Raw genomic sequence first — 26,336 nt, 5'->3', positions numbered from 1 at the left:
ATTTTTATAAACAAATCAGACTGTTTATAATTAGTGTCATCAAGATGTGTAGCATGGAAACAGACCCTTCAACTCGTTTCTGCCGACCAAATCCCAACCTAATCTAGTCCCATTTGCCAGCTTTAGGTCCATATCCCTATAAACCCTTCCTATTTATATACTCATCCAGATGCCTTTTAAATGTTGCAATTGTACCAGCCTCCACCATTTCCTCTGGCAGCTCACTTACCACCCTCTGCGTGAAAAAGTTGCCCCTTAGGTCCTCACCCTAAACCTATGTCCCCTAGTTCTGGACTTTCCTCACTTTGTATTTGGTCATCTTTTCAAATACAAAAGTGACAATTTCTAGGAATAGGGCAAGGCATGTGGATCAAGCAGGCGTGCATCAACTGCTGCTTGAGATATTGTTTTAGAGGATCCTATTTACTTCATTGTGAGCTATTTTTATGTTGTTTTGCTTAAAGAAAATGCAATATTCAAATTAGTTCATTCAATTTCAAATGAAAACAAACTGTCTGATGCCCAGAACGAGTTCAGTACATTACTGAACGAAAGAGAGCTGATAGTTACTCAACTGGTAATCCAGAATACAAATTCAGTTTTTAATTCAAAATAGGCATTGCTCGTCATGCTGACATCTGGAGAATGGTAAAGTTATCAGCATAATGTTGCTTTGTAAGCTTAGCTGCAGAAAGCAGGTGTAACTGCATTCAACAAACAGAAGCTGTTCTGCTTCCAAATGGGAGTAACACAGGATTTTGATCATCTGGGTGATTTAAGTATGGGCAATGCTGGCAAGATTATAATTGTCTGTTCCTGATACCCCAGCAATTGTGGTAGTTGGTTGCTCTCTGGAGCTGCTTCAACCCTGTCATTATGTTAGGTAGTGAATTTCAGGTTTGAAACAAGCCATGATTAAAGGAATAAGTGGGCGGCACGGTGGCACAGTGGTTAGCACTGCTGCCTCACAGCGCCAAGACTCTGGTTCAATTCCCGCCTCAGGCGACTGACTGTGTGGAGTTTGCACGTTCTCCCCGTGTCTGCGTGGGTTTCCTCCGGGTGCTCCGGTTTCCTCCCACAGTCCAAAGATGTGCAGGTCAGGTGAATTGGCCGTGCTAAATTGCCCGTAGTGTTAGGTAAGGGGTAAATGTAGGGGTATGGGTGGGTTGTGCTTCGGCGGGGCAGTGTGGACTTGTTGGGCCGAGGGGCCTGTTTCCACACTGTAAGTAATCTAATCTAACAATTCGTGTCCAAGTCAGGACCACCTGTGATTTGGCAGTAAAGAACTGTCAAAGTTTTGATGCACTTATCCTGTAAAAAGAGGACAACGGGGCTAGGCTCGAGCTGTTAGAATTAGTTTGGTGAGTTACAGCAGTGTTTGTAAACAGTACATACTGCAAGCACAGTTGATCTTGGTGCCCATCTGAAATAGTGTAATAGTTTCAACTATCCAGGTGTGCAATGAATATTCCATCAGGTATATTCAAGTACTGCTGCTGAGAGCTGTACCAACATGTATTCAGTATTGTCTCTGCCTGTGGGCAACTGCATGTGGAACCTAAAATCATTATCCAGTTAAAGGTCTTCATAGTGGAGAGTCTTTTGAGCTTCTTAAATTCTCTGTTTTCTCCTTGCAATAGTTGTCTTCCTTTCCAAATAAAAGAAAATAAAATTTTGCATTTATATAAAAATTTGCAACCTCCATGGTGCAAAAACTTTCAAGACCAAAGAGTACTCTTGAAATATACTCACTATTTGAATGTACTGCAGCAGCCAGTTTGCACACAACAAACTCTGTTCAACAGCAATGTCTTTGATAATGATCCGCTTTTGTAGCTAGGTTCATTAAGTAACAAATTATTAGCCTGGAAACTATGGTAAATCTCCCTGCTTTTCTTCAAAATGATATCATGAAATCTTTCTCCTCCATTTGAGAAAGAAGGTGGGGCCTCAGTTGAATCTTTCCTTTAAAAGCGATACTTCCTCCAGTATATTTTTCACTCCGTCACAAAGTGTTGACATTAGCCTTAATTTTAATGCTCACATCTCTGGAATGAAGCAATTAACTTCTGCTTCTGAATTAGAGCCAAAAGGTGCTACTCACGGACCCTCAACTGACTTTTAAATCTAGACGCTTCAGCTTAACAGAAAATTCAATTGTTTGAGGCTGAATTAGATATTCCCTTGTAGAGTTGACTGAATTTTGATAAGAAACAAGCAGTGACTGGTGCTGAGATCTGGTCTTGCTGCCATAGCTTGGGAGCTTGGAGGCAAGTTGTGATGCCCTCACTTTGAAACCATATGATGTCATCCAATTAATTGAAGATCAGGACTCTAACCAATATTTTACTTTATAATGCTCAATAACCACGTTTGTGATTTAAACTGAGACAAATATTTGAGAATTAAAATAAATATTTTTTAAATAAAGCAAAAGAATTTGAAATCCCATTTCTTATTATTTTGCTGTGAAATTGCACTGAGTAATTATTATCCATAATCATCCCAACATAATCGGGTACGCACAACGGTGAGAGGGATATGGCTAAGATGAGAGGTCAATTGGAAGATTACAGAACTAGTGTGCAGACTGCAGAATTATCATGGTGTAAGACCAGGAGCATGACCACGAATCCTAATTCAGTATTGACAGTTGTAAACTGGGAGAATGAAAAAGGGATCATTTCTGAAATTGATCCTATTGTGAAATTCCAAGAGATGACTGATACGGTGATGAATTTCCACGCAAGGAATGGCACCCTTTGTATATGTCTCTGCCTAATTTATTACACACCAGTTTTAGGGGTATTATGTAATTTAAACTTCAATCTTAATTTGATCATTTGAGACTTTAATAAGGTAGCAGCAGTCAGGCTTGTGCAATAACTCTGGAAACTTTACTTCAGTTATAAATGTATTCAAGCAAGGCAGTGAGTTTACAGAGATACTGCAGCTCTTGCTTTCTGGTTCAGCTTAGGGTTGTGTTGACACCAGGTCTCTGCCTCTTAGTGGTTCAAAGGCCTTCCTCTCCTGATTGGAGGTAGGCTCACTTCAAACGTCATTTGGTCACTGAAAGCTGATATCCTTGAGCTCATGCCTCAATCCTCATATTTGATTTGGCTAAATTCCTGTTAAATCACCTACTAATAACTGAGTGTTTGCTTTTTTCTCTCCTTTTTTAAGTAATTTGTTTGAAATTTGTTTTTTGTGTTTGAATGCTTGAAAAGACTTTGTTAGCCTTTATACACTAAGGACAAAACTAATACAGAGCATATTAGTTTGTACAAATTTAGTGTATATTAAAGTCTAACGAGTTACAGTTGCAAAATCAAACCTATTGTAACAAAGTTGGTTGTAATGCAAAGGTTACCTTTATTGAATTGCTGTACTTCTAACACACCAATACAAGGATTTCTTGATGACGGATAGTAAGCCTGGACCACAGTGTCTTATTCAACCTTGGAAGTCTCGATCTGAAACTAAACAGCCCTCAGACTCGCAGCTATGCTCTAAAACATTAGGTTATTCCTGTTTGCAATCACATGTTGCATTTCCTTATCAAATGATGTTACAGTCCTGAGATCTGTATTGACTATATTAAGCAGAATAATATTGATTGGTCAATGAATATACTTTAATTGTGTGATTATAATCACACAAAGTCAATCATGAAATGTTAGTTTTCCTAATACAATTTTAATAAACTGAATTTGGTTACAAAGTCAAAATATTATGTGCAGGAAATAGGATTTTTTTAAAAATGACACTGAAAATAGGCAGAATAGGTGGAGGGAGAAGTAGTTGATGTTCGACGTTTCACAATGGAAATTGGAACAGTAATTTGAAAGGACATTTCAGTCAAGATCTGGTAATGTCTCATCATATGGAAGTGTACTATACAGTAATTTTACATATTTATGAGGTTGGTAATTTAGTAATACAATTTTTTGTCTTTCAGTGACTTGAGAAGCACAAGACTGAAACTTTTGGAGTTATTCACAGATGTGAATTGTAACATGGACATGATGAAAAATGCAATGGATGCTTATCTTTCTCTTTTACAAGGTAGAAATATAATTTAAAAAGGTCACAAATCTACTAGCAATATTATTTTTGCTAAATTTTGTAATACCTAGGTGTGGAGTGCTAATTTTAATCAGTTCAGTAACCTGGCTTAGATAGCACTCTTATCTCTGGGTTCAAACTCTTCTCCTGAGTTGCGAGTACAATCCAGGCTTGTAAATCTCTCTGATACTGACAAGAGTGATGAAAATATAATTCTTTTGCATGAGGCTTCTTTTGCCTATTTAACTGGATGGCATCTGCAGTCCTCACTTTCTCCTAGTTGATTGTAAAGATTTCATAGCACTATTTGAAAAAGAAATTCTCCCCCATTTATACTTCTCCCTTAATGAACACTATTAAAATAGTTAGCTAACCTATGATCTCTTTGTGGGTTCTGAAGTTTCCCTACATTTCAAATGTGTGTATTAGCAGTAAAAAGTTTGGGAGCACAATGAGGATGTGAAAAAATTCTCTGTGCTCTTCTTTCTGAAGCTTTACAAATATATCACAATTTTTGAAAGCTTTACAAATATATCACAATTTTCACAGTCATTGGATGCCTCAAAGTGCTTTACATCCAAAGAAGTACATTTTCAAGTATAGTCACTGTTTTAATACGGGGAATGTGGAAGTCAGTTATTGCACGGAAAGCTTCCACAAACTGTACTGTGGCTATGATCAGGTTATCGGTATTTTAGTGATGTTGATCACTTGATCATCTCAAAAACAGATGAGATGGTTCTTCAGCTTTCTATTTGAAAGCTTATGTGCATAACTAAGCTGTTCTGTTTCCTTCATTAGAATGGTAACTATATTTCATAAGAATTTTCTGGGCCGTGATGCACATTTGAACTTCTAGGAGCCATGGAAAAAACTGTATAAATAAAAACTTTTAAGATCAAAATAAATAGTAACAGGAGTAGGTCATTTGGCCTGCTCAGAACTCAGTGCAATTATGGATGATCTAAATAAGACTTTAGCTGCCTGCTTTCCTCCTTTTCGTTTTCTCTAAATACAAAGACAGGTAGATGTATTCTGGATCGTAGAAACATATAGTGTACAAAAGGCCCTTCAGTCCATTGAGTCTGTACCACCAAAAATATATTACTACCTACGCTAGTCCTACTTGTCTGCTCTAGGCCCATAGCCTTGAATGATATGACACTTCAATGGAGCAAGGTGTTAGGTTACAAGCAGATTGGTCAGCTGGGCAGATCAGTGGCAGATGGAGTTCAACCTTGATAACTGTGAGGTGATGCACTTTGGAAGAAGTGAAAAGACAAGGTAAAATGCAATGAATGGCAAACTCAGGAAAGCTCAGGAACAGAGGGATCTTGTGGTGCTTGACTGTGAAGGTGGCAGGATCAGTTAATACGATTTTAAGAAGCATTATTGGAATACTTGCCTTTATTAGTTGTGCCATAGATTATATGAGCAGAGAGGTCATGTTCATCTGTGCAGAACTTTGATTACCACAACTGGAGCATTGCGTACAGTTCTGGTCAAACACTATAGGATGATAGCCCTCATTTCTGATGAAGGGCTTTTGCCTGAAACATTGATTGTCATGCTTCTTGGATGCTTCCTGACCTGCTGTGCTTTCTCAGCACCACACTCTCGACACGATAGAATGATGTGTTTGTGCTGAAGGGGATGCAGTGGAAATTCCCCAGGGTGTTGCCTGGGATGGAGCATGTCAGTTATGCAGAGAGACTGTTTAAGCTTGGATTGTTTACTTTGGAGGAGAGAAATTTGAGGGGGAATTCTGATAGAGGTGTATGAGATTGAGGGGTATGGACATGGTGAACAGAAGGGAGCAGTTTCCCTTAGTCAATTTAAGGGAGTATAATTTTAAAGTGAAAGGCAGGAGGCTTGGAGGGGATTTGAGAGAAAGCTTTCTGAGATTGAATGGGTGTTTAGAATGTATTGCCTGGAAGAATAGTTGAGGCAGGAGACCTCTTAATGCTTGAAGTACTTAGACGTCATTTGAATTTGAAGCTTGATCAGATCTCTGTTAACTAAGCTAATTAAGGATAATTGAAACTACTTATCCTGGTCTGAAATTGAGCTAAGTAAATTGGGTCCTTCATCTCTCAGGAAGATCTGTCACATTTTGATCTGTCATAAGTTTCCTCAGATGGGAAAAGAATAATGGCTGAATACGGATCTGGTTTAAAGAGATACTTAACCATTTTTATTGTACACTTGGTGGAAAGGTAGATTGGAAATATTGAATGCAGTAATATTGTGAAACTACCATTATACGTGATGCACATGGTTTGTAGTCCCATTTGTATTTGTTGGAAGGTTTGGTGAAATTTATCGAAAGATTACATGCAATGAAATGTTTTTAGTTTCTCTCTGTCTGTATGCTTACCTTGTCGTGGATCAGCAATCCAGATGTTGCCCAGTCAAGCTGAGAAACTGAAGATAGTGAATATCATTTGTGGACTCTAGAAAAACTGCCAGAATAACAAATATTTGTCATTAAATTCTTTGGTTTGCTCATGTCTTTTGTTCACCTCAATTGTTTCTAGCCTACATGTAATTCCATTTTCCTCCCTCTTTAACTCCTTAATGGCATTGAGGGAAGTAGGAATGAACAATAATAGATGATGATGATCATAATAATAAGTGGACAATCAGCAATATTAGGCATGTTACATGCAATTCTGTTTGCCAGAAGGATGTGAGTACTTTCGAGAGGGTGTGGAGAAGGTTTACGAGGATGTTGCCTGGTCTGAAGAGTTTTAGTTATGAGGAGAAGTTGAATAAACTGATTGTTTTCACTGGAAGGATGGAGGCTGAAGGATGACCTTATAAAAATCTCCAAAATTGAGAGGCATAGATAGGGTGGATAGTCAGGCTTTTTCATAGGATGGAAAGGTCAATTACAAGAGGGCACAAATTCAAGATGAGTGGGGGAAAATTTAGGGGACGAGTGCAGGGAGCATCTCTCACCAAGAGGGTGGTAGGTGCCTGGACAGCACTGCCGGTGGAGGTGATGGAAGCAGGCACAGGAGCAACGTTTAAGATCTATCTTGATAGACACATGAACGTGAGGCGAGCAGAGGGATAGATATCACCCACGGGCAATGAGAGGTGGGTCTAACTAAGGATTAGGAATTGGTGCAGGTTTGGAGAGCTGAAGGGCATGTTCCTGTGCTATGCTGTATTCTATTGTAAATGATGTAGTGCAATAATTTGTGTCATTAATTTAGTTAGCTGATAGTGATCATTAACTGTCATCAATGAGTTATCATTAATTTTGTGATGATACCATTAGGCCAACACAATCATCCTACTACTCTAGAAACCTAGGTAATGTTCTGGAGAATTACTCACCACCTGATTCACTGAAGATTTTCCAATGTCTACAAAGTCATACAGTCAAAGTACCTCATCCATGACCTAAGCCATTCAGATCCTCTGTCATTGGGATATGGTAGCAAGTATGTGTAGCATCTTCAAAAAGGACAACAGATTATTCATTAGCATCCCCCAACCCATGACTACTTCTCACTGGAACATCTGCCAAACAAGACAAAGTGCAAAGTTTGATTGACATGAGGCAAGAACGAAAAGATCAACTTTGGTCCTCCAGAACCAAATAAATCCCTGAACTTCCCTCAAGATAGCAGGTCATACTATGCGCATATGCACACTCATCTCAACACCAGGTGTTGCTGAAACTGAAGTCCAAGGTAAACACTGCCATCTGAGCCTACTGTACAGGAGGAGATGGTGGTGGGTTTGTGATGTCACTAGGTTGATAAACCAAAGATCCAGGCTAATGCATGTTTAAACAGGGAAGAAAAAGCTGATCACAGTAATGGTAACCAATTGTTGTAAAATCCACCTGCTTTACTAATGTACTTTTAGGAAGGAAACCCATTGCCCTTATCTTGTCTGAGTGACTTGTCACCCCAGACCCATAGCAATAAGGTTGACACTTAATTTCAGTCTGAAGTGGGCTAACATGCTACTTGGTTTAATGACAAGTAGGGTTGGGCAGCACATGCTGACATCCTTTAAAATATTTAAAGAACAAACAGCTATCTTGTCAACGAGTAACTGCAATTGAATTTCTCAATTAGGCCTTTTGTGGTGTAGAGTTGTGTGTTGCTGGGAAAGCACAGTAGGTCAAGCAGCATCCGAGGAGCAGGAGAATCGACGTTTCGGGCATAAGCCCTGACTGCCTGTGGTTTCCTAGCAACACACTCTCCACTCTGATCTCCAGCATCTGCAGTCCTCACTTTCTCCTCATGTGGTGCAGTGGTAGCATCCCTCCCTCTGAGCAGGTGGTCTGGGTTCAAATCCGACCTGCTCCAGAGATGTCATAACATTACAGGTTGATTAGAAAACTTTTATAATACTCGAGTCAGCATAGTAAATGAAACTTGGAAAGCAAGATTTACACTGTGGGTCGTCACATTTCTTTTTTTTCTACGCTTTCATCCAAAGGTTTTATATCATCCCTGGACGGCACAACACAAGAAAACAAATTGCGTTTCATTCAGAACTTCAAATGGACTGACACTCTACAGGGAAATGTTGCAAGGTGTGTTTCCTAATAATTGTATGTTTGTTGTTGATTTAGATGTGATGAAATACAGTGATTTATCTTTTATAAATTGGATAAACTTTGTGATTACTTTTTTTTAAATTTTTACTTCTTGTCTCACCTGAAGGTGTTGACTTCTTGCTATGGTACAGTTCTTTGGGGAGCATTTGACATCCAGTTCATTTGAGGCTTTGATACTAAATTAAATTGTTGGATGCTCCTTTCAGGTTTTTTATTCCTGAATGAAAGAATTATGTTTTTTTTTGCAGAATATTTCATAAGCTCAGGAAATGCCACAACCAATTAAATATGCTTGAAGTATGACATTGGAAATGTATCAGCCAGTTTCCACACTGCAGGGTCCAATAAAACAGCAATGGTGTAATGACTAGATCATCTATTTTAACAAAGCTGGCTTCAGAATAAGTATTGGCTGTGGAAAGAACTCTCTCACTCTTAGAATGGATGTTTTGCATTCTCTTGGTTGGTGACTAGCATGGTGGATGTGTGTGATGAACATTCTTGATTTGTAATTCTATATTATGTTTTAACAAGGGAGCTATTTGTAGTTTAACTTTTGAGAATGATGCTGGGTTGTCTTTAAAAGTGCTTACGTGCATTTAAATTAAGCTTTTAAAAATAAAAATTGAGGTGAATAATGAAGTGCCTTAGAAAATATGGGTAAAATGAAGAAAATAAAATTGTATTAGTGCCCAATGACCATGGAAATCAGAGATGGAAGCAGACCATTTTTTTTTAACAGTAGTCAGTAGATATGCATCTTTCAGAGGAAGAAACAGGTTATTAAGACAGAAAAGATCTGTAAGAGCAGTTTTAGCAGGCTTCAAACGATCCGGACAGAAGACAAGTAGCGTAGCTTAGGTGTTGTCAGGGAAAGGGTCCAGAAGCACAACGCTTTCGGATGTCTGAGAGGAATGCATCCGACAAACCTCTGAAGTAAATAGCTTGTTGGCAGTTTAAGAACCTGATGAAGAGAGAACTAAAAATATAGCACCAAAAGAATGGGAAGGTTTGCCTGAAAGAAACCCAAGTTCAGCTATGCTAGTTGAACAAGAAATTCAAAATTGGAAAATGGAAACATTCAGTTGAAGTTTGAATATCTGCAAGGATGTTGACGGTCAGAGGGTTTTATTTCAATCTTTATTTCTGATATTTGTAATATAATTGTTACAAAAAGCATCTTTTTGGTAAGATTCCCTACAGTGTGGAAGCAGCTCCTTTGGCCCAACAAGTCCACACCGACCCTCCGAAGAGCAACCCTACACCTAACGCTATGACCAATTCACCTAACCTGCGCATCTTTGGACTGTGGGAGGAAACCGGAGCACCCGGAGGAAACCCACGCAGACGCTGGGAGAATGTGCAAACTCCACACAGACAGTTGCCCAAGACGGGAATTGAACCCGGGTCCCTGGCACTGTGAGACAGCAATGCTAACCACTGAGCCACCGTGTCGCCCAAGTTTTTGTTTTTTGGTGACGTCATTTGCAAATATGCTCAGTGATCCCCATGGTAAACAATTGCAAAAGTGAATTTATGATCGATCAACCCAGGTTTCACTCTGGGATCTGACTAGGCCAGTATTATCCTCCTCTGAAATCATGCCATGTTACTGGGTTGGTAATCCAGTTGGCTGGACAAATTATCCAAACATGAGTTTAATGCCTACCATCGCAACTGGAAATTTAATTTCAGTAATTTACATTTGGAGCCAAAAAAATTATTTGTAACAGTGATCATGAAATTACCAGTTTACCTTGAAACCCACCTGGTGCACAAATATCCTTTAGGGAAGAAAACCTGCTGTTGTTACTTGGGTCTGGTCTACACGTAACTTCAGAACATGATAAAGTGATTGGGCCTAAATTGATGTCTGAAATGACCTAGCCAGCAAGGCAGTTATTTGGATGTGCATCTGTTTGCACAGTATGGTCTGGTTTTAATTAATGTTTGCCTGTAATAGGCACATTTTGTCCTGAATTCATGCATAGTTGCTCAGTAAATAACACATCTGTAAAAAATAGTTGTCTTGTTTACAGAAGGCTGGTATGCAGAACTCTGCACCTGTGTTCAGTCACTTTTTTAAAAAAAAACAATAATTTTGTTGTGAGAAATTTCAGCTAATCAGATGTTTAGTAGCACTAATAGCAAAGCAGGTTTTAAAAAAAAGGCTAGAATTAACAGCAAGGACCAGACGTCTACTCGGAAGGTAGAGAGCAAACTGGCTGAAGTTGATGAGAGGAAATAAGAGAGGAAGATAGAAGGCAAAAACCAGATTTGGCCATACATCAGAGGGAATGAGCAGTAAAAGGTGGGACTGAAGGTAGGTTTGAGGAAGCAGGAATTAACTTGAAACAGAATTAACAGCCATTCTGTTTACAGAATACTATTTATCTAAATGATTTGAGTTATTGTTGTCACATGTACCCAAGTATAGTAAAAAAAAATCTGTTTTGCAAGCAATACAGGCAGATCATAATATCAAAGGACATATCGATCATATGGAGTTTTGAGAGAGGCATGCAGGGTTGTGACTGCACAGGACGTGCACAAAAGCAAGGTCAAGATGAGATTTGAAATTTGAGAGTCCCCATTCAGAAGTTGTCCTTGAACCTGTTGGTGCGTGTGTTTAAGCTTTTGTCTTTTCTCCCTGATGGAAGAGGTTGGAAGAGCGAATTATTGGGTTGGAAGGGGTCTTTGATATTCACAGCCTTTCCTTGGCATGAGGAGTGTAGATGGAGTCTGTGAATGAGAGGTTGGCTTTCATGATGGTCTGAGCTGTGCACATAGCTTTCTGTAATTTCTTATGGTCCGAGGCAGAGCAGTTGTTGTACCAAGATGTTTTGCACCCAGATAGAATGTTTTCTATGGTGCATTTGTAAAAGTGGAGATGCTGAATTTCCTAAGCCTCCTGAGGAAGAAGAGGCATAGTTATGTCTTGACCATTGCATCTATGTGGGAGGTCCAGGACAGATTGTTGGTAATGTCACTACTAGAAATTTGATGCTCTCAACCCTCTCCACATAATCTCCATTGATGTAGATAAGAGTGTGTCCTCCTTTCTTCCTGAAGTCAATGATTGATTGTTCTTTTGCTGACATTGAGGGAGAAGTTGTTATCATTGTGCCACAACACCAAGCATTCTCTCTCCTTCCTGTATTCTGACCCTCCGCTGTTTGATATCTAGCCTATAATGGTGGTATTGTCAGCGAACTTGTAGATGGCGTTTGTATGAAACTTAGCCACAGTGTTGAGGGAGTACAGAAGGAGGTTGAGTACACATCATTGCGGGGTGCCAGTATTGAGGATTATAGTAGAGGAGGTGCTGTTGTCTATCTTCACTGATTTCAGTCTGCGGATCTGAAGGCTGAGTGTCCAGTTGCAGAGGGCGGAGCCGAGACCTAGATCTCCGTTTTAGATTAATTTGGTTGGGGTTATAGTGTTGAAGGCAGAGCTGTAGTCAATAAATAAGAGCCTGATGTAGATATCTTATTATCCACATGGTCCAGATATGAGTGTCGGGCTTGGGAAACAGTGTCTGCTGTGGACCTATTTCACCAGCAGGCAAATTGTTGGGGATCACGGCAGGCTGGGATGCTAAGTTGATGTGGGCCATGACTAACCCCTCAAAGCATTTCATGATTATCGAGATCAGAGCCACCGGACAGTAGTTGTTGAGGCATATTGCATGTGTTTTCATCTGGTACTGAGATGATGGTGGTGTTCTTGAAGCAGGTAGGGACTTGAGATTGTCATGCACAGTGGTTAAAGGTGTCAAGGAATACTCCCTCTAGTTGGTCTGCACAGGATCTGAGGGCACGACTGAGGACTCTGTCTGGGCCAATCATTTTCCTTGGGTTCACTCTCGAAGGCAGATCTGAGGTCTGCAGTTTTGACTGAGGATACGAGTGCCTGTAGGGCTAGGGCAGATGACACTGTTGACAGAACTTGTATTAATTTGCTTAAATCTAACCAGAGTGTACTCAATGAATTACAGGTAAATGTAACACTTATTTGAAGTGCAGTCAATTCCCATAAGAAGAACCAAACAAATGGCCACAGAATCTGTTCTTGGGTGAATGTTGACTGATAGACCTCTCTGCACTATTTTGAATAATGCGATGAGTCCACTTGCATCTGTCTGATTTCACACACAGCTTATCTGTTTAATATATCCTTGGAAAGAAAATACTCCTGATACCATAGTACTCCTCACTGTGTTACAGTGTAGTAACTTCAAAGTTTTGAAGCCACAACAGTCTGACCCAATCTAGAAAATTGCTAATCGAGCCACTTGAGATGTTATGAAGTTGAAGGCATGATACTGTACCTTTTAAGAGAGAGTGAATGCTGTTCTGAACTGAGAGCTTACAAGCACCTATCTATATGATTAAATGTCAGTCCCAAAGTGTACTGGAAAATTGAAAATTGAAATTTGGCTGTGAAATCGATGCCTAAGATTTGGTTGCTGTTTTGACAACAATTCTAACCTAACCAATCAGCTTAAATTATGTCCCAGAATATTAAAACCCAATCAAGTTTGAATTTATTGTTTTACCAACATTGGTTCAATGAGATGATCTGATGTTGGGGTATAAAATGTGGACATTTTGAAGATTGGAGAGAGAGAGCAACTGCTGTCCAGACAGAAACATAAGGAGAGCGAACATCCTGCTCTCCCAAGAAATTAGGAAACACTCTATCAAAGGCACCTTTTCATGTGAAACCTACTCGCAGTAAAAAGGAAGACAACGACCCAGGGAGATTCTCTTCCAGAAGAGGGAAGACAGAAGAAGACAGTGGCTGTGTGGTTTTAAAATTAAGTTGATATAATTTTACGAAGTGTCTTATTGAAACAACATGTTGTTATAGAGTTGGGGGCAGATAATCAGTTAAGAGGAAGGGGGGATTAGGATTGTGAATAGTTGTTTCATGTTGTCATTGACATTAAAAAAAAGATATTATTTCTTTAAACAGTGGAATTTGAGAGTTCTCTGCCACTCATATTTTAACAAATTAGGAGGCGAGGTGAGCTTTTCTGGGTGTTTGGTTTAATTAACAGAGGGATTCACCTCCGTGTAGTAACACATGTAAAGCTGACCCCAATGCCCCAAAAGGCTGTCGTACCAAGTTACTGTTCATTTTAAGAATAGAATTGTTTTGGTCTTCATTCACTTCAATTTTTCACCTGTCCTGTTAACTCATCTCACCCAGGTTGGACCATAATTAGTCTTTATATTCCTAAACAGGATATAGGAAGGGAAGCATTACCCTGAGTATTTGTTCTTATCCTGAAATAGGTTCTTAACTACAATTTCATATTGTAGGATAACAGCTCAGTAGTGTTGTCCTCTCCCTGATGTTGAAGCGGCTGCTTAGACAGCAATAGGCTTCAAAGGAATCACATTCCAGGTTAAATGGTATTTCAGGCACACTGTATAGAATACATAAAAATGACAGGCAAAAGGTGCAATTGGTTTATTTAAAAAAACTTTTGATTCATTCATGGGATGAGGCTGTCGCTGGATAGACCATCCAAGAGGAAAGTAACTGCACATGTAGTCCAGACCAGGTTAGGATGGCAGTTTACTTCCCTAAGGGACATTAGTGAACGAGATGGGTTTTTCCCTGACAATTGGCGATGGTTTCATGGTCATCATTACACTCTTAATTCTACAATCTGCCATGGTGGGATTCGAACCCTGGTCCCCAGAAATCTACCTGCATCTTTGGATTAACAGTCCAGCAATAATACCACTTGGCCATCATCTGCCCTTGAAGTACTCATGAAGTAGAGTCATAGGGTCACAGAGGTGTACATCATGGAAACAGACCCTTCGGTCCAACTCGTCCATGCCGACCAAATAACCTAATCTAATCCCATTTGCCAGCACTTGGCCTATATCCCTCTAAACCCTTTCTATTCATATACCCATCCAGATGCATTTTAAATGCTGTAATTGTACCAGCCTCCACCATTCCTCTGGCAGCACATTCCAAATACGTACCACTCTGTGTAAGAAAGTTGTCCCTATTATACCTTTTCCCTCTCACCCTTAACCTATGCCCTCTAGTTCTGGACTCCCCCACCTCAGGGAAAAGACCTTGTCTATTTATCCTATCTATGCCCCTCATGATTCTATAAACCTCGATAAGGTCACCCCTCAGCCTCCGATGCTCCAGGGAAAGCAAAGAAAATTTACAGTCCAGGTACAGGCCCTTTGGCCCTCCAAGCCTGTGCCCATCCAAATGTACTGTCTAAACCTGTCCTAAGCATTTGTATCCCTCTGCTCCCCACCTACTCATGCATCTGTCTAGATGCATCTTAAATGAATTTACCGTGCCTGCCTCTACCACCTCTGCTGGCAACGTGTTCCGGACGCCCACCACCCTCTGTGTGAAGCACTTACCGCGTGTATCCCCCTTAAACTTTCCACCTCTCATCTTGAAAGCGTGGCCTCTCATTATGGAATCCTTCACCCTGGAAAAAAGCTTGTGTCTATCCACCCTGTCTCTTCTCTTCATGATTTTGTAAACCTTAATCAGGTCCCCCCTCAATCTCCTCTTTTTCTAGTGAAAATAAACCTAACCTACTCCACTTCTCTTCATAGCTAGCACCTTCCATACCAGGCAACATCCCCGTAAACCTTCTCTGCATCCTCTCCAAAGCATCCACATCCTTTTGGTAATGTGGCGACCAGAACTGTACACAGTATTCTAAATGCGACCGATCTAATGTCTTGTACAATTTTAACATGACTTGCGAGCTCTTATAATCAATACCCTGTCCAATGAAGGCAAACATACTATATGCCTTCTTGACCACTCTATCCACGTGTGCAGCAACCTTCAGGGTACACTGGACCTGCACTCCCAGATCTCCCTGCCCATCAACTTTTCCCAAGGCTCTTCCATTCATTGTATAATTCGCTCTAGAATTAGACTTGCCTAAGTGCATCACCTCACATTTGTCTGGATTGAAAGCCATCTGCCACTTTTTTCGTCCAACTCTCCAGTCTATCTATATCCTCCTGTATTCTCTGACAGTCCCTTATGCTTTCTGCTACTCCACCAATCTTTGTCATCTGCAAACTTGCTGATCATATTAACACCGCCCTCTTCCAGATCATTTATGTATATTACAAACAACAATGGCCCCAATACTGACCCCTGTGGAACACCATTGGTCACCTTTCTCCATTTCAAGAAACTCCCTTCAGTTTCATCCCCAGTCTATTCAGTCTCTCCCTATAGCTCAAATCCTCCGACCCTGGCAACATCCTTGTAAATCTTTTCTGAACTGTTTCATGTTTCACAATATCCTTCCAATAGGAAGGAGACCAGAATTACACACAATACTCCAAAAGTGGCCTAACCAATGTCCTGTACAGCCACAACATGATCTCCCAACTCCTATACTCAATGCTCTGATCAATAAAGGAAAGCATATCAAACGCCGCCTTTACTATCCTATCGACCTACAATTCTACTTTCAAGGAATTATGAACCTGTACACCAAGGTGTTTTTGTTCAGCAACACTCCCCAGGACTTATACACTTAATGGTAAAGTCCTGCTCTGATTTGCTTTTCAAAAATGCAGCATTTATCTAAATTAAACTCCATCTGCCACTCCTCAGGCCATTGGCCCCTCTGATCAATATCCCGCTGTAATCTGAGGTAACCTTCTTTGCTGTCCACTTCACCTCCAATTTTGGTGTCATCTGCAAACTTACTAACTATGATCACATCTAAATCATTTATATAAACAACGATTCAAGGGCAGCTGATACATTGGAACACCATCACCTACAAGTTCCCCTTCAAGTCACACCCCATCCTGACAAGCACCGATCCTTGTGGCACTCCACTGGTCACAGGCCTCCAATCTGAAAAGCAATCCTCCACCACCACCCTCTGTCTTCTACCTTCAAGCCAGTTCTGTATCCAAATGGTTAGTTCTCCCTATATTCATGCGATCTAACCTTGCTAAACAGTCTCCCATGAGGAACCTTGTCCAACACCTTACTGAAGTCCATATAGATCACGCATGCTCTGCCCTAATCAGTTCTTTGTTTACTGTAACTCCACCAGCGTCCAACTCCTCTGACAGCAATAAATGCAAATTTGTTAGACAAATTATAGGGCACTTCTCTGACTTCAGAAGGTGATCAAAACAAGTTTCATGAAAATAGAGATCATAAAGCACCTCACCCAGTATGGCAGTTTTCATAGACACCAATAACAACTCAGAAATTCATTCAGATGAAAGTCCTCGGATAGTGGGGAGGAAAGATTTTATTCTGAAAATATCGGTGGAAAAGTACTCGAGTTATAGTTGAGTAATCCATTCTCTGGACAGCACAATCTGTGATTACACAAGCTGTGTAATAATGGTCCCATTCATCAATGAGTGGGTGACTTAGAATCCAAAGAACTGAATCCAGAATTTAAATTCGATACGGTCAGTTCGTTAGAAACTCTATTGAGGACTTGTGTAGGACTTGCAAATTCTGCTCTGGCTTAAACAATGGAAATGTCTTTTTTTTAAATAGAAAGACTGAATGCTATAATAATGGCTGAAGTATTTTACAATGCAAATTGTCAGAAACAACATTCCACGGGAATGAAGACACACAGCTATAAACAAATGAGCATCTTAATGTATTAGGCAAAAACTTAGTAAACAAAGAGTTTCAACAGATTCCTTAGAACTCTTAAGTGAAATCCATTTTCCTTCATTTTAATGTTTGAGAATCCCTGAATATACTCTTCACAACCAATCTAATTAGCTGCATTGTGCTCTTTTTCTGAAATCTGTAAGTTAAGCATACAAGAGTGGGACAGATTCCCTCCTGTGTATTTCCCCTTAATTCAAAGACATTTGATAATATGGAACCCAGTGTTGCTTGAAAACATACTTTTTGAAAATGCTTTTGGTCTTGCACTTCAGGACATTTGCAAGAATCGTAAAGTAAAGGGGACCTAAGTTTTATACTGTCTGAGAAGAGAGTATGCTGATTGGTTGGAAAAGTGCTTGGGGTTGGTAGAGGAACTGTGATGGCAAATGCACCAGTTGGATGATGACTGACCGTTAACTTGTCAGGCAAGTTGACTCTGGTTAAAGCGCTGCCCTGAAGAAGGAATCAAAGAATAGCTGTTGCCTATTTCAAATTGAAACAGTACACGGTCTATCTACAAAGAACAGGGTCCTGTGTATTAATATATGTAGCTTCCGGCATGCACAAATATACTGCGCTGAGAGTCTGACTCGCAATCTTAAATTGGTTGTCAGCATAGTTCTTCATGCATTCAAGATTATTTAGCAAGTGATGTCCAGTCGTGCAATCACATCTAATATTGGAGACTGTGGAAGTTTACAAGTATGGCCTGGCTAGGTATGGTCAGTATTTTGCTTGTTGCGCACAGCTGAAGAGAAATGCTATTTGATGTGATCTGTCAATCTTTGGGACAGGTGGCTTACGTCCCTGGCATCTTGCTGATGCTGGAACTCAATTGCTACGTTACTTATTTGTGTGATAGGCAGAACGCCTTGTTGACTTTACAGCCAGAAAGATTTTGTACACATTGAGTCTGTTTCAGCTTAATAAAGTAGGTGACAGCCATTCTCTGGTTTCTTCCTTGGGGCAGTGCTTTGACTGATCAGCCAACCTACCTGGTTTAAATTTAAAGCTTGGCATTTAATTCTTCATCTTCAATCTTGTGCATTTTCCAGGCGACTCCATTTGCCAACCAAGCTTCACACTTCTGATGGGTACAAAATATTTTCTCCTTACATTGGTATTTTTCTGAATGTCCTGATGAGTAAAGAAAATTTCAACAAAATGTCTTGTTTCAGAATCCCTATAATAAGTGATCTTAATCATCCCTAAACTGCAGCTTGTTTGTATTTACAACCACTTATCAAGAAAAAACTTTGGGCTAAGATAGAAAAACTCCTATAAATAGATCTTCTGTTCAAGCAAGTCATGCGCGTTTTTTAAAAAAAGTGCTCGGCATCACCATCTTTCTTTAAAGTTGCCCTTTTGATTTAAGGGGGGGAAGATTTTGGATTTTCAATGAGACAATAGGGCTGACTTAAAACAGGAAATCAGGTCTGGCAGCATCTATGGAGAGAGGAATAGTTAACATTTCTCCAAAGAAGAAGCTAACTTCATCCATCAATGTAAAATTGGGATTCTTCGAGCTCCACAAAGATTAGCTTTTGTCAGAAATCTTGTTAATAGGTCTAGTCATTTGCTCGTCTTGCAGATACATTTAATCAACCTGTCCGGATGTGTTATGACACTTTCGAGTAGTGGGACTTGAACTCCAAACCTCTGACCCAGAGGTAGAAACACTATCACTGTGTCACAAGACCCCCTTTTGCTTACCTTGCAATCTTGATGCTGAAATAGCTATGCTGCATCTTGTTGGATAATGATTATCTTGATCAGATCATTTCTCTCTGAATCACAAAAATTTGCGAAATTGGACCAAAAGCCCAGCACTTTCAGGTCTGAAAAGTGCTTGGTTTAACTTTTTTAAAATGTAATTTAACAGGCTTTGTAAGCATATTCGTGGTGCTACGATGCAGTGATTACACATGTTGTATTCTTCATTTAACAGGATGCTGCCTTCAATCCAAAAGGTATGCTGACTTTGAACAACATTGTTTGAAATTCAGTGCTGGTGTGATACTAGATGCATAGGCAGCAAGCCTGAATGATTCATTGATCAAATCAAATAGCAAATTCCTTCAGTTCATAATAGACCAAGTATATAGACTGTACTGAGCCTACATGTGTGTGCTAGATGTAATTGGTCAGCGCTTATTCTGTTCAGTTTGAGTGAATGCAAATTCCCTCAGCCAAGTTTATAGCCTTCTCATTTGCCGAGTTCAGGGTCTTCAGAGAGGACAACCTTCAGTAATGTCCAGCTTTTTGGCTCTTCACAAATGTCAGGTATTTGTCCTGAGGCCAGCGCGGTGAGATTTGGCCACATTGAGGCCCTGGCTTGTCCTGAACCTATTTCGCATGGACAGCTATTACTGTGGCAGTTCGAAACTTGAAATGCAACAGAATTATTTGAATAATGCTGAGCATGCTGAGACCTACATTAAACCAATTTAGGATTATCAGTTGACCTCATAACATTGTTCATTTACATTTGTTAGAAATGTAATGTGTTCATATGTAGGCACCATTCTCTGCAGGCAAAAATAATTTTTGTGCCTTTTTTAAATTACTGAGATATTGGAAATCTATAGTTATAGCTCCCTGTTGCTTTCTCCATAAGAATGCCTTGTCCAATCTATTAACTAGCCAACCCAATAGCCTTTTTCTTTTCTTTAATACATATTGTTGTGGTCATTTTAAATTTTGGCACTCATGCATTTGTCCTGATAAGTGCAAGATGAAAAGCTGCAGCATCAGTGTCCTTACAGCTAAAAAGAACTTTGGTTATTTATTAAATTGTGTGCACTATATTATTGATTGACTGCTATATTTGCCAAATGGGTCAATCATTAGTTGTGAAATGCATTGTTGTGTTCTGAAGAGGTAGAAGACGTTCTATTCTGTCTTTAACAACTCAATATCAATTCTTAAGGATGGTTAGGGTTTTTTTGTGTGCGTGTGTGTGTGTATGCGCAGCGGGTATTCCTCTGTTTGGAGTCATACCAAGCATAAATGGAGATGGTTGTCATAGTTGGTCAGTCATTTCAGGTCAAGAGCATCTCGAGGCAGTTTCCAACTGTCTTCTGCTTCATTAGTGACCGTCCTCCATCTCCAAAGGAGTAATGTTCATAGAATCGTAGAATCCCTACAGTGCAGGGCAAGGCCATTCGGTCCATTGAGTCTGCACAAGCTCTCCAAAGAGTATCCTAGCCAGGTGCACCATATCCCAAATGGTTTCCTTCGACAAATCTTCCAAACCCACAGCTACTACCATCTAGAAGGACAAGGCCAGCAGATGATGGGAATTTCACCACCTGCAAGTTCTCTTCTCTTCCAACCTACTCTCCAATATCACTGTTTTCCTGGTTCAAATGTTTGGAGCTTCTCCCGAAATAGCATAATGGGTCTACCTATAGCAAATGGACTGCTGTGGTGCAAGAAGGCAGGTCTCCATTGCCTTCTCAAGGATAACGAAGAATATGGGTATTAAATGCTGACCCAGCCTCCCATGAAAGAATGAATATAGTGATTTAACTCACTAGGTGATATAGATCCATATGTTCTGCAGAAGGCCAGCAATGAGTATTTAATATAGAATGCATTCCAAAGGCATTTTCAGCAAGTCACCAGGGACATGGCTGCATTGCAAATTCTGATCGCAAGTTTCTATTCCATGCTACCTAACTGTGTTAATTTACCATTCTATGTAAGTCTGTCCAAGGTTTTGCCCAACTTAACCTCCACTGCTTTACTTTTAGACTTGCCTGTGACCCTCTTTCTCTTGTTCCTGTTTGCAGTGTAGCTGCTTGCCTCAGGAATGGGAGGAGGATAAACAGGGCAAGTTGTAATCCGTGTCAAATGTGCTTCTTTTCAGACTGAGTTCCTGGTATTTTGTTTTAGCAAAATAATTAGCTCCCTCTAAAACCTGTTTTGCTGATTTTCTGGATTCAGTTGCTTAAAGATGAGAGAGAAATCTAGACCTTTTAGTTTAATAGCTACTTTGTAATTTTAAATTTCAGTATTCTTTTCAATGTCTGAATAATTGGAAAGAAATTTGAATGCAAATCTGTATTTAAATATCATTATCAGAATAATAAGCAGCACCTCTTCCCATCGTGGGGAGAGAAACAGTTGACATTGAGTCAAATATACTTGAAACATGACCCCTCTTTCTCCTTCCACAGATGCTGTCAGACCAGCTGAGTATTTTCAGCATCTAGTTTTCTTCCTGGTTAGACAATATCTGGAGTACTGCCTACAGTTTGGACACCATACCTTCAGTTATACTGGTCAATAAAGGAGTGCGTTGCAGATTCCATAGAATGCTATCATGATGCCAAGGATTAGTTTATGAAGAAGATATTAATTTCCATTGCTAAAATATTGTCCTCTTTAATTGAGGTTTTTAGGTTTTTTTAAATGTATTGATTAGGTAGATAGTGAAATATTTTCCAGTCATGGGAAAATACAAGGATAAGGGAACATAACCTTAAAATCAGGCAGTCAGAGATTTAGGAAACACTTGTTAATACAACGAACACTAGAACTTGCTACCACAAGTATCTCATTGATGTGATATGCTCAGCTATGAAATGAAATTTTAATACTGCCACCCAAGAAGGATACACTAATTGCCAAAAAGGAGACTTAAAAGTAAAATGTTGGAAAGGTTGCAATTTCTGTTAATAATCAGGTTTTCTTCCTGGGCTTGTCCTGGTTCCCTTGCATGCTGTGGAATTGGGAAGAGAAGGTTTCCATGTTGCAATTTGTCGAGAAACCTGGGTCAAAGGTTTTGCCAAAATGGGAAAAAAAATCAATGACTTTAGGGCATTCAGGATTAAAACCCATTAAAGTTGGTGATTTACTACTGGCATGTTCAGATCTGGAAATCAGTGAATCATGACTGTTCAAGTAGTTTCAGTCTCTTTCTTAAAATCCTTTAAGGTCTGCTATGTCATTAAGTTTGTACTAAACCAAACAGTCCAAGATCTCTCAGGCTCTATAATTAAATCACTCCAGTTAAATAATTGCAATGTTGCAGTTGACCTCGGTATCAAGGCAAGTAAAGAAAAGCAGCCAGTTTGTCAATCTGTATATGAATGTTGAGCAATGACAGGGTAACCTAATATATGATGCACTCAATGGAACATTCCTCCAGCATTCACTGTCTAGGCTTGCATGTGAAAAATGGTCACTTGGGTGCAGAGTGAAAGACTACTTGTGTCTATTTTGACTCTAAGCATATGAAGGAGCTTACACTTTCAAAAGAGTAAGTGTATTTTTATGAACCCTATTTCAAAAAGGTAACTGCTGTGAATTTAAGGTCTTCAGTCCATTCTAGGAATCACCTGTCTTATTTTCAAGTGCCAATGGTAACTTCAATACTCTGATCTGCTTGGTGCAGTTTCCAAACATATTCTTCACAGTTAATATGGAGGGAAAAAGTATGTCCTCCTTCCTCACCTGCCAGCCCATATAGCCACTCCAATAGATTATACTTCAAGGTAGGTTGATATAGATTTCATTCCTTTATGAAGCAATTGTTTATTAAACAATTTCAATTTTGTTCTTATAGTGCCCAGCAGGATGCTATCTTTGATCTGGTTTCCATGGAGTTTAACATAGCTTTGTGGCATACAAAATATGCCTCCAGACTAGCTGGAAAGGAGGAGTAAGTACATCATTTAATATCAACCATTCTTGTATTGCATGTTCTGGACTTGAGTAATCTAAATTAATGTCAATTCATCTGTGCTTAGTATAACAGTGGATGAAGCAAAAGACGTGCATAGAAGTTTGAGGAATGCAGCTGGAATCTTCAAACATATTAAGGTGACAAATCTGTATCTCAAATTTAACATCTGGCTTTCTTAATCTTTCTTCCCTTCTCTTGACTGATGGGCCAGTTGGCCTCTTTGTAAGCTACTGTGACAATGCTGCTTGTTTAACAAGGTTATGCTGTCCTTGGTGTTTTTTTCCCCCAGAGAGGTTGTAAAAGTAACAATTCTGAAAAGTCTGGCTTAGATGGGTTTTAGGGCCAATTTGATTATAGGAAACATTTACTGCCTTAGGAAAAAGGCTTTCAAGTTTTAAAAATAACTTGTACAATGTAAAGGGAATGGCCAGTTCTCCCAGCTCTGCTTTCCTCTGTTTTGATTTGGATTTTGGCAGTCTGACTGTTCACTGAAAGCAGTCGGGCAGTTTTGAGGCTACTGATCCAAGAAACAGCTACATGGAAGAGGGTGTTCCATGCCGCTACCCCTCTCCTGTAAGACCCTGTATTTGATTTAACCTTTTGTGCCAAGGGGTGTTTATGGAGATTGTTGCAAGCATTGAGAACAGCAGCATTCAGTTGGATGATCTGTTGGGTTTTCAGATCGGCTAAGTTATTCTGTATTCTGTTTTGTTTGTGTTTCATTTGGTAATCTTGTAAATAAATTCTGTTTTGTTTAAAACAAAGTGGTTTGATCAGCTGGCATTTCCACATTACACCTGCTTAAAACAACTAGCAAAGTTAGGGTCTGGGCTACTTTCTTGAAATGTTTTGAGGCGGTCTAATCTGGTCCATAACACTACAAATTTCTATGATTCAAAGCAGTGGTAATGAAGTTCTGGTTGTAGGTTGTCTTGTTGCTCCCCTATGTAAGGATGGTGAATGACCATGGGGAGAATAAATCTCGTCCCGTCTTACCTTACCCCAAAAGCAGTGCTGCTTCAGAACAGTATAACATTCTCACAACTTTGCTTGTTTCCGTTGGTATTTGTGATCCAGCAATGCTGTTATATTAGCTTTGATTAAATTTATTTGTGAAACTTTGACTATTTTCCTTGTCTTACCACCAGTCCCCCTAATCATCCCCCACTCTCAAACTAAATAAATGCCAGTTATTTATTGGCAACATTCTTTCATCGCGAACTTGCTCCCTAACAGTACTTGTGGATGTATCCACATCACGTAGACTGCAGCAGCTCAAGATGATGTCTTGTCACCATCTTCTCTCGGGCTATTAGGAATGGGCAATAAATGCTGGTATTGCCAGTGACCCTAACATTCCACACACAAATTAAAAATAAATGTGATAGCATGCCATGTTTGGTCATATCAGAGGACAGTTAAAAACCAATCACACCTTGGGTCTGGAGTCCCCTGGGGTAACATGCTGTGAATTGACCCCACTGCTCCTGGAGTCATAAAAGTTAAAGATTTTTCAATAGATTTTTGGTGATGAGAATGCTCCTTCTTAATCTTCCTTCTCCAAATACCTTAATCTGTTTGCAAGCTTGATGTGGAGGTGCTGATGTTGGACTGGGGTGAACAAAGCCAGGTTGACACCAGGTTATAGAACATAGAACAATACAGCACAGAACAGACCCGTCAGCCCACGATGTTGTGCCGACCATTGATCCTCATGTATGCACCCTCAAATTTCTGTGACCATATGCATGTCCAGCAGTCTCTTAAATGTCCCCAATGACCTTGCTTCCACAAATAGATTTTTGGTGATGAGAATGCTCCTTTTTAATCTTCCTTCTCCAAATACCTTAATCTGTTTGCAAGCTTGATGTGGAGGTGCTGATGTTGGACTGGGGCGGACATAGTCCAGTCGGTTTATTTGAAGTCACAAGATGAAGGAGCAGCGCACTAAAAGCTTATGATTTCAAATAAACCTGTTGCACTATAACCTGGTGTTGTGTGACTTTGTTTACAGGATGGACAAGGTGACTGGTTCCCATTTATAAAGGCCTCTGACTTATCACTTAAAGTCACCACATACAGCAACTGGAAAGGGAAATAAACTGACTATCTTTGCGTACAAGCCAAGAACAGCTTCTTCTCTGGAGCTCCTATGGATTCTGCCAAAACAGTCTCATCCAAAGCTCCATTCATACACACTCGAGCTTGTCTGTAACCAGACTTCTGCGACTACTTGAATAAGCAGCTATGTAAACAATACTTATAATGAGTGTCTGGTAACTGGTTTTTAAAGGATGAAACAATCCTTGGCTTTTCAGTTATTTTCTCATTTTAGTCCACAGTCATAAATACAGAAAAATAAAATTAATTAGTATTTGCCCTGGGTAAGAATGGCAGATGTCTTTCCATTAAAAAAAAAAGATTTTTTATTCCTGTGTCACAAAATAAAAAGTGTGTTTGGTCACTTTGAGTGAGGTGGCTTTTCTGAGCTGAGAGATTGTGACAGCACGTGTCTGTGACAAGATGACAAATGGAGAGTGCTGAGAATTGATAATATGTAACAATCACTTTGGGGTTGTCATTTGATGTTAAGGCAACTGGATTTGAATTTAACCAATTAATTTAAATTATGCCTAGGATAATTTTATCGTATTGATAACATCAGACCAAAGCGACAGTACAAGTCTTTGGTGTATAAAAAGGAAGGGCATTTTAAAAATTTAGTCAGAGCTAAATGTCCATCGAACTGTCATCTGAAAAGTACTCAAAAGAAATCTCTCAGAAGGCATAATCTATTAAAGGAACCAAGAAATTGTATACAGACAAAAGTAAGAAGACTACCCAAGGAGAAGACGTGATTCGGAGATGCCGGTGTTGGACTGGGGTGTACAAACTTAAAAATCACACAACACCAGGTTATAGTCCAACAGGTTTAATTGGAAGCACTAGCTTTCGGAGCGACGCTCCTTCATCAGGTGATTGTGGAGGGCTCGATCGTAACACAGAATTTATAGCAAAAATTTGCAGTGTGATGTAACTGAAATTATACACTGAAAAATTGATTGTCTGTTAAGCCTTTCATCTGTTCGAATACCATGATAGTTTCACTCCGGAGGCATGGTACATTGGGGAAACCGAGCAAAGGCTACGACATCGGATGAATGGGCACCGCACAACAATCAACAGACAGGAGGGTTCCCTCCCAGTTGGGGAACACTTCAGTGGTCCAGGACATTCAGCCTCGGACCTTTGGGTGACCATCCTCCAAGGTGGACTTCGGGACAGGCAGCAGAGGAAAGTGGCCGAGCAGAGGCT

The 26,336-nt window shown here is 39.8% G+C and overlaps 1 protein-coding gene across 6 annotated transcripts in view; it reads left to right on the top strand.

The window, feature by feature from the left end:
- brox (BRO1 domain and CAAX motif containing) overlaps positions 1-26,336 on the top strand; it is a 47,195-nt gene that overhangs the window by 2,057 nt on the left and 18,802 nt on the right. For all 6 annotated transcript variants that reach the window (XM_043687328.1, XM_043687331.1, XM_043687332.1 and 3 more), the window contains 4 exons: positions 3,959-4,065; positions 8,530-8,626; positions 22,902-22,997; positions 23,086-23,158. In XM_043687328.1, the coding sequence (XP_043543263.1) occupies positions 3,959-4,065; positions 8,530-8,626; positions 22,902-22,997; positions 23,086-23,158 (373 nt within the window). The remainder of the gene's footprint in view (positions 1-3,958; positions 4,066-8,529; positions 8,627-22,901; positions 22,998-23,085; positions 23,159-26,336) is intronic.

Source organism: Chiloscyllium plagiosum, chromosome 3, assembly GCF_004010195.1.
Source record: "Chiloscyllium plagiosum isolate BGI_BamShark_2017 chromosome 3, ASM401019v2, whole genome shotgun sequence".
Lineage (NCBI taxonomy): Eukaryota > Metazoa > Chordata > Chondrichthyes > Orectolobiformes > Hemiscylliidae > Chiloscyllium > Chiloscyllium plagiosum.
Note: the sequence above shows the minus strand (reverse complement) of the source record. Positions and strands in the feature narration are given on the sequence as shown.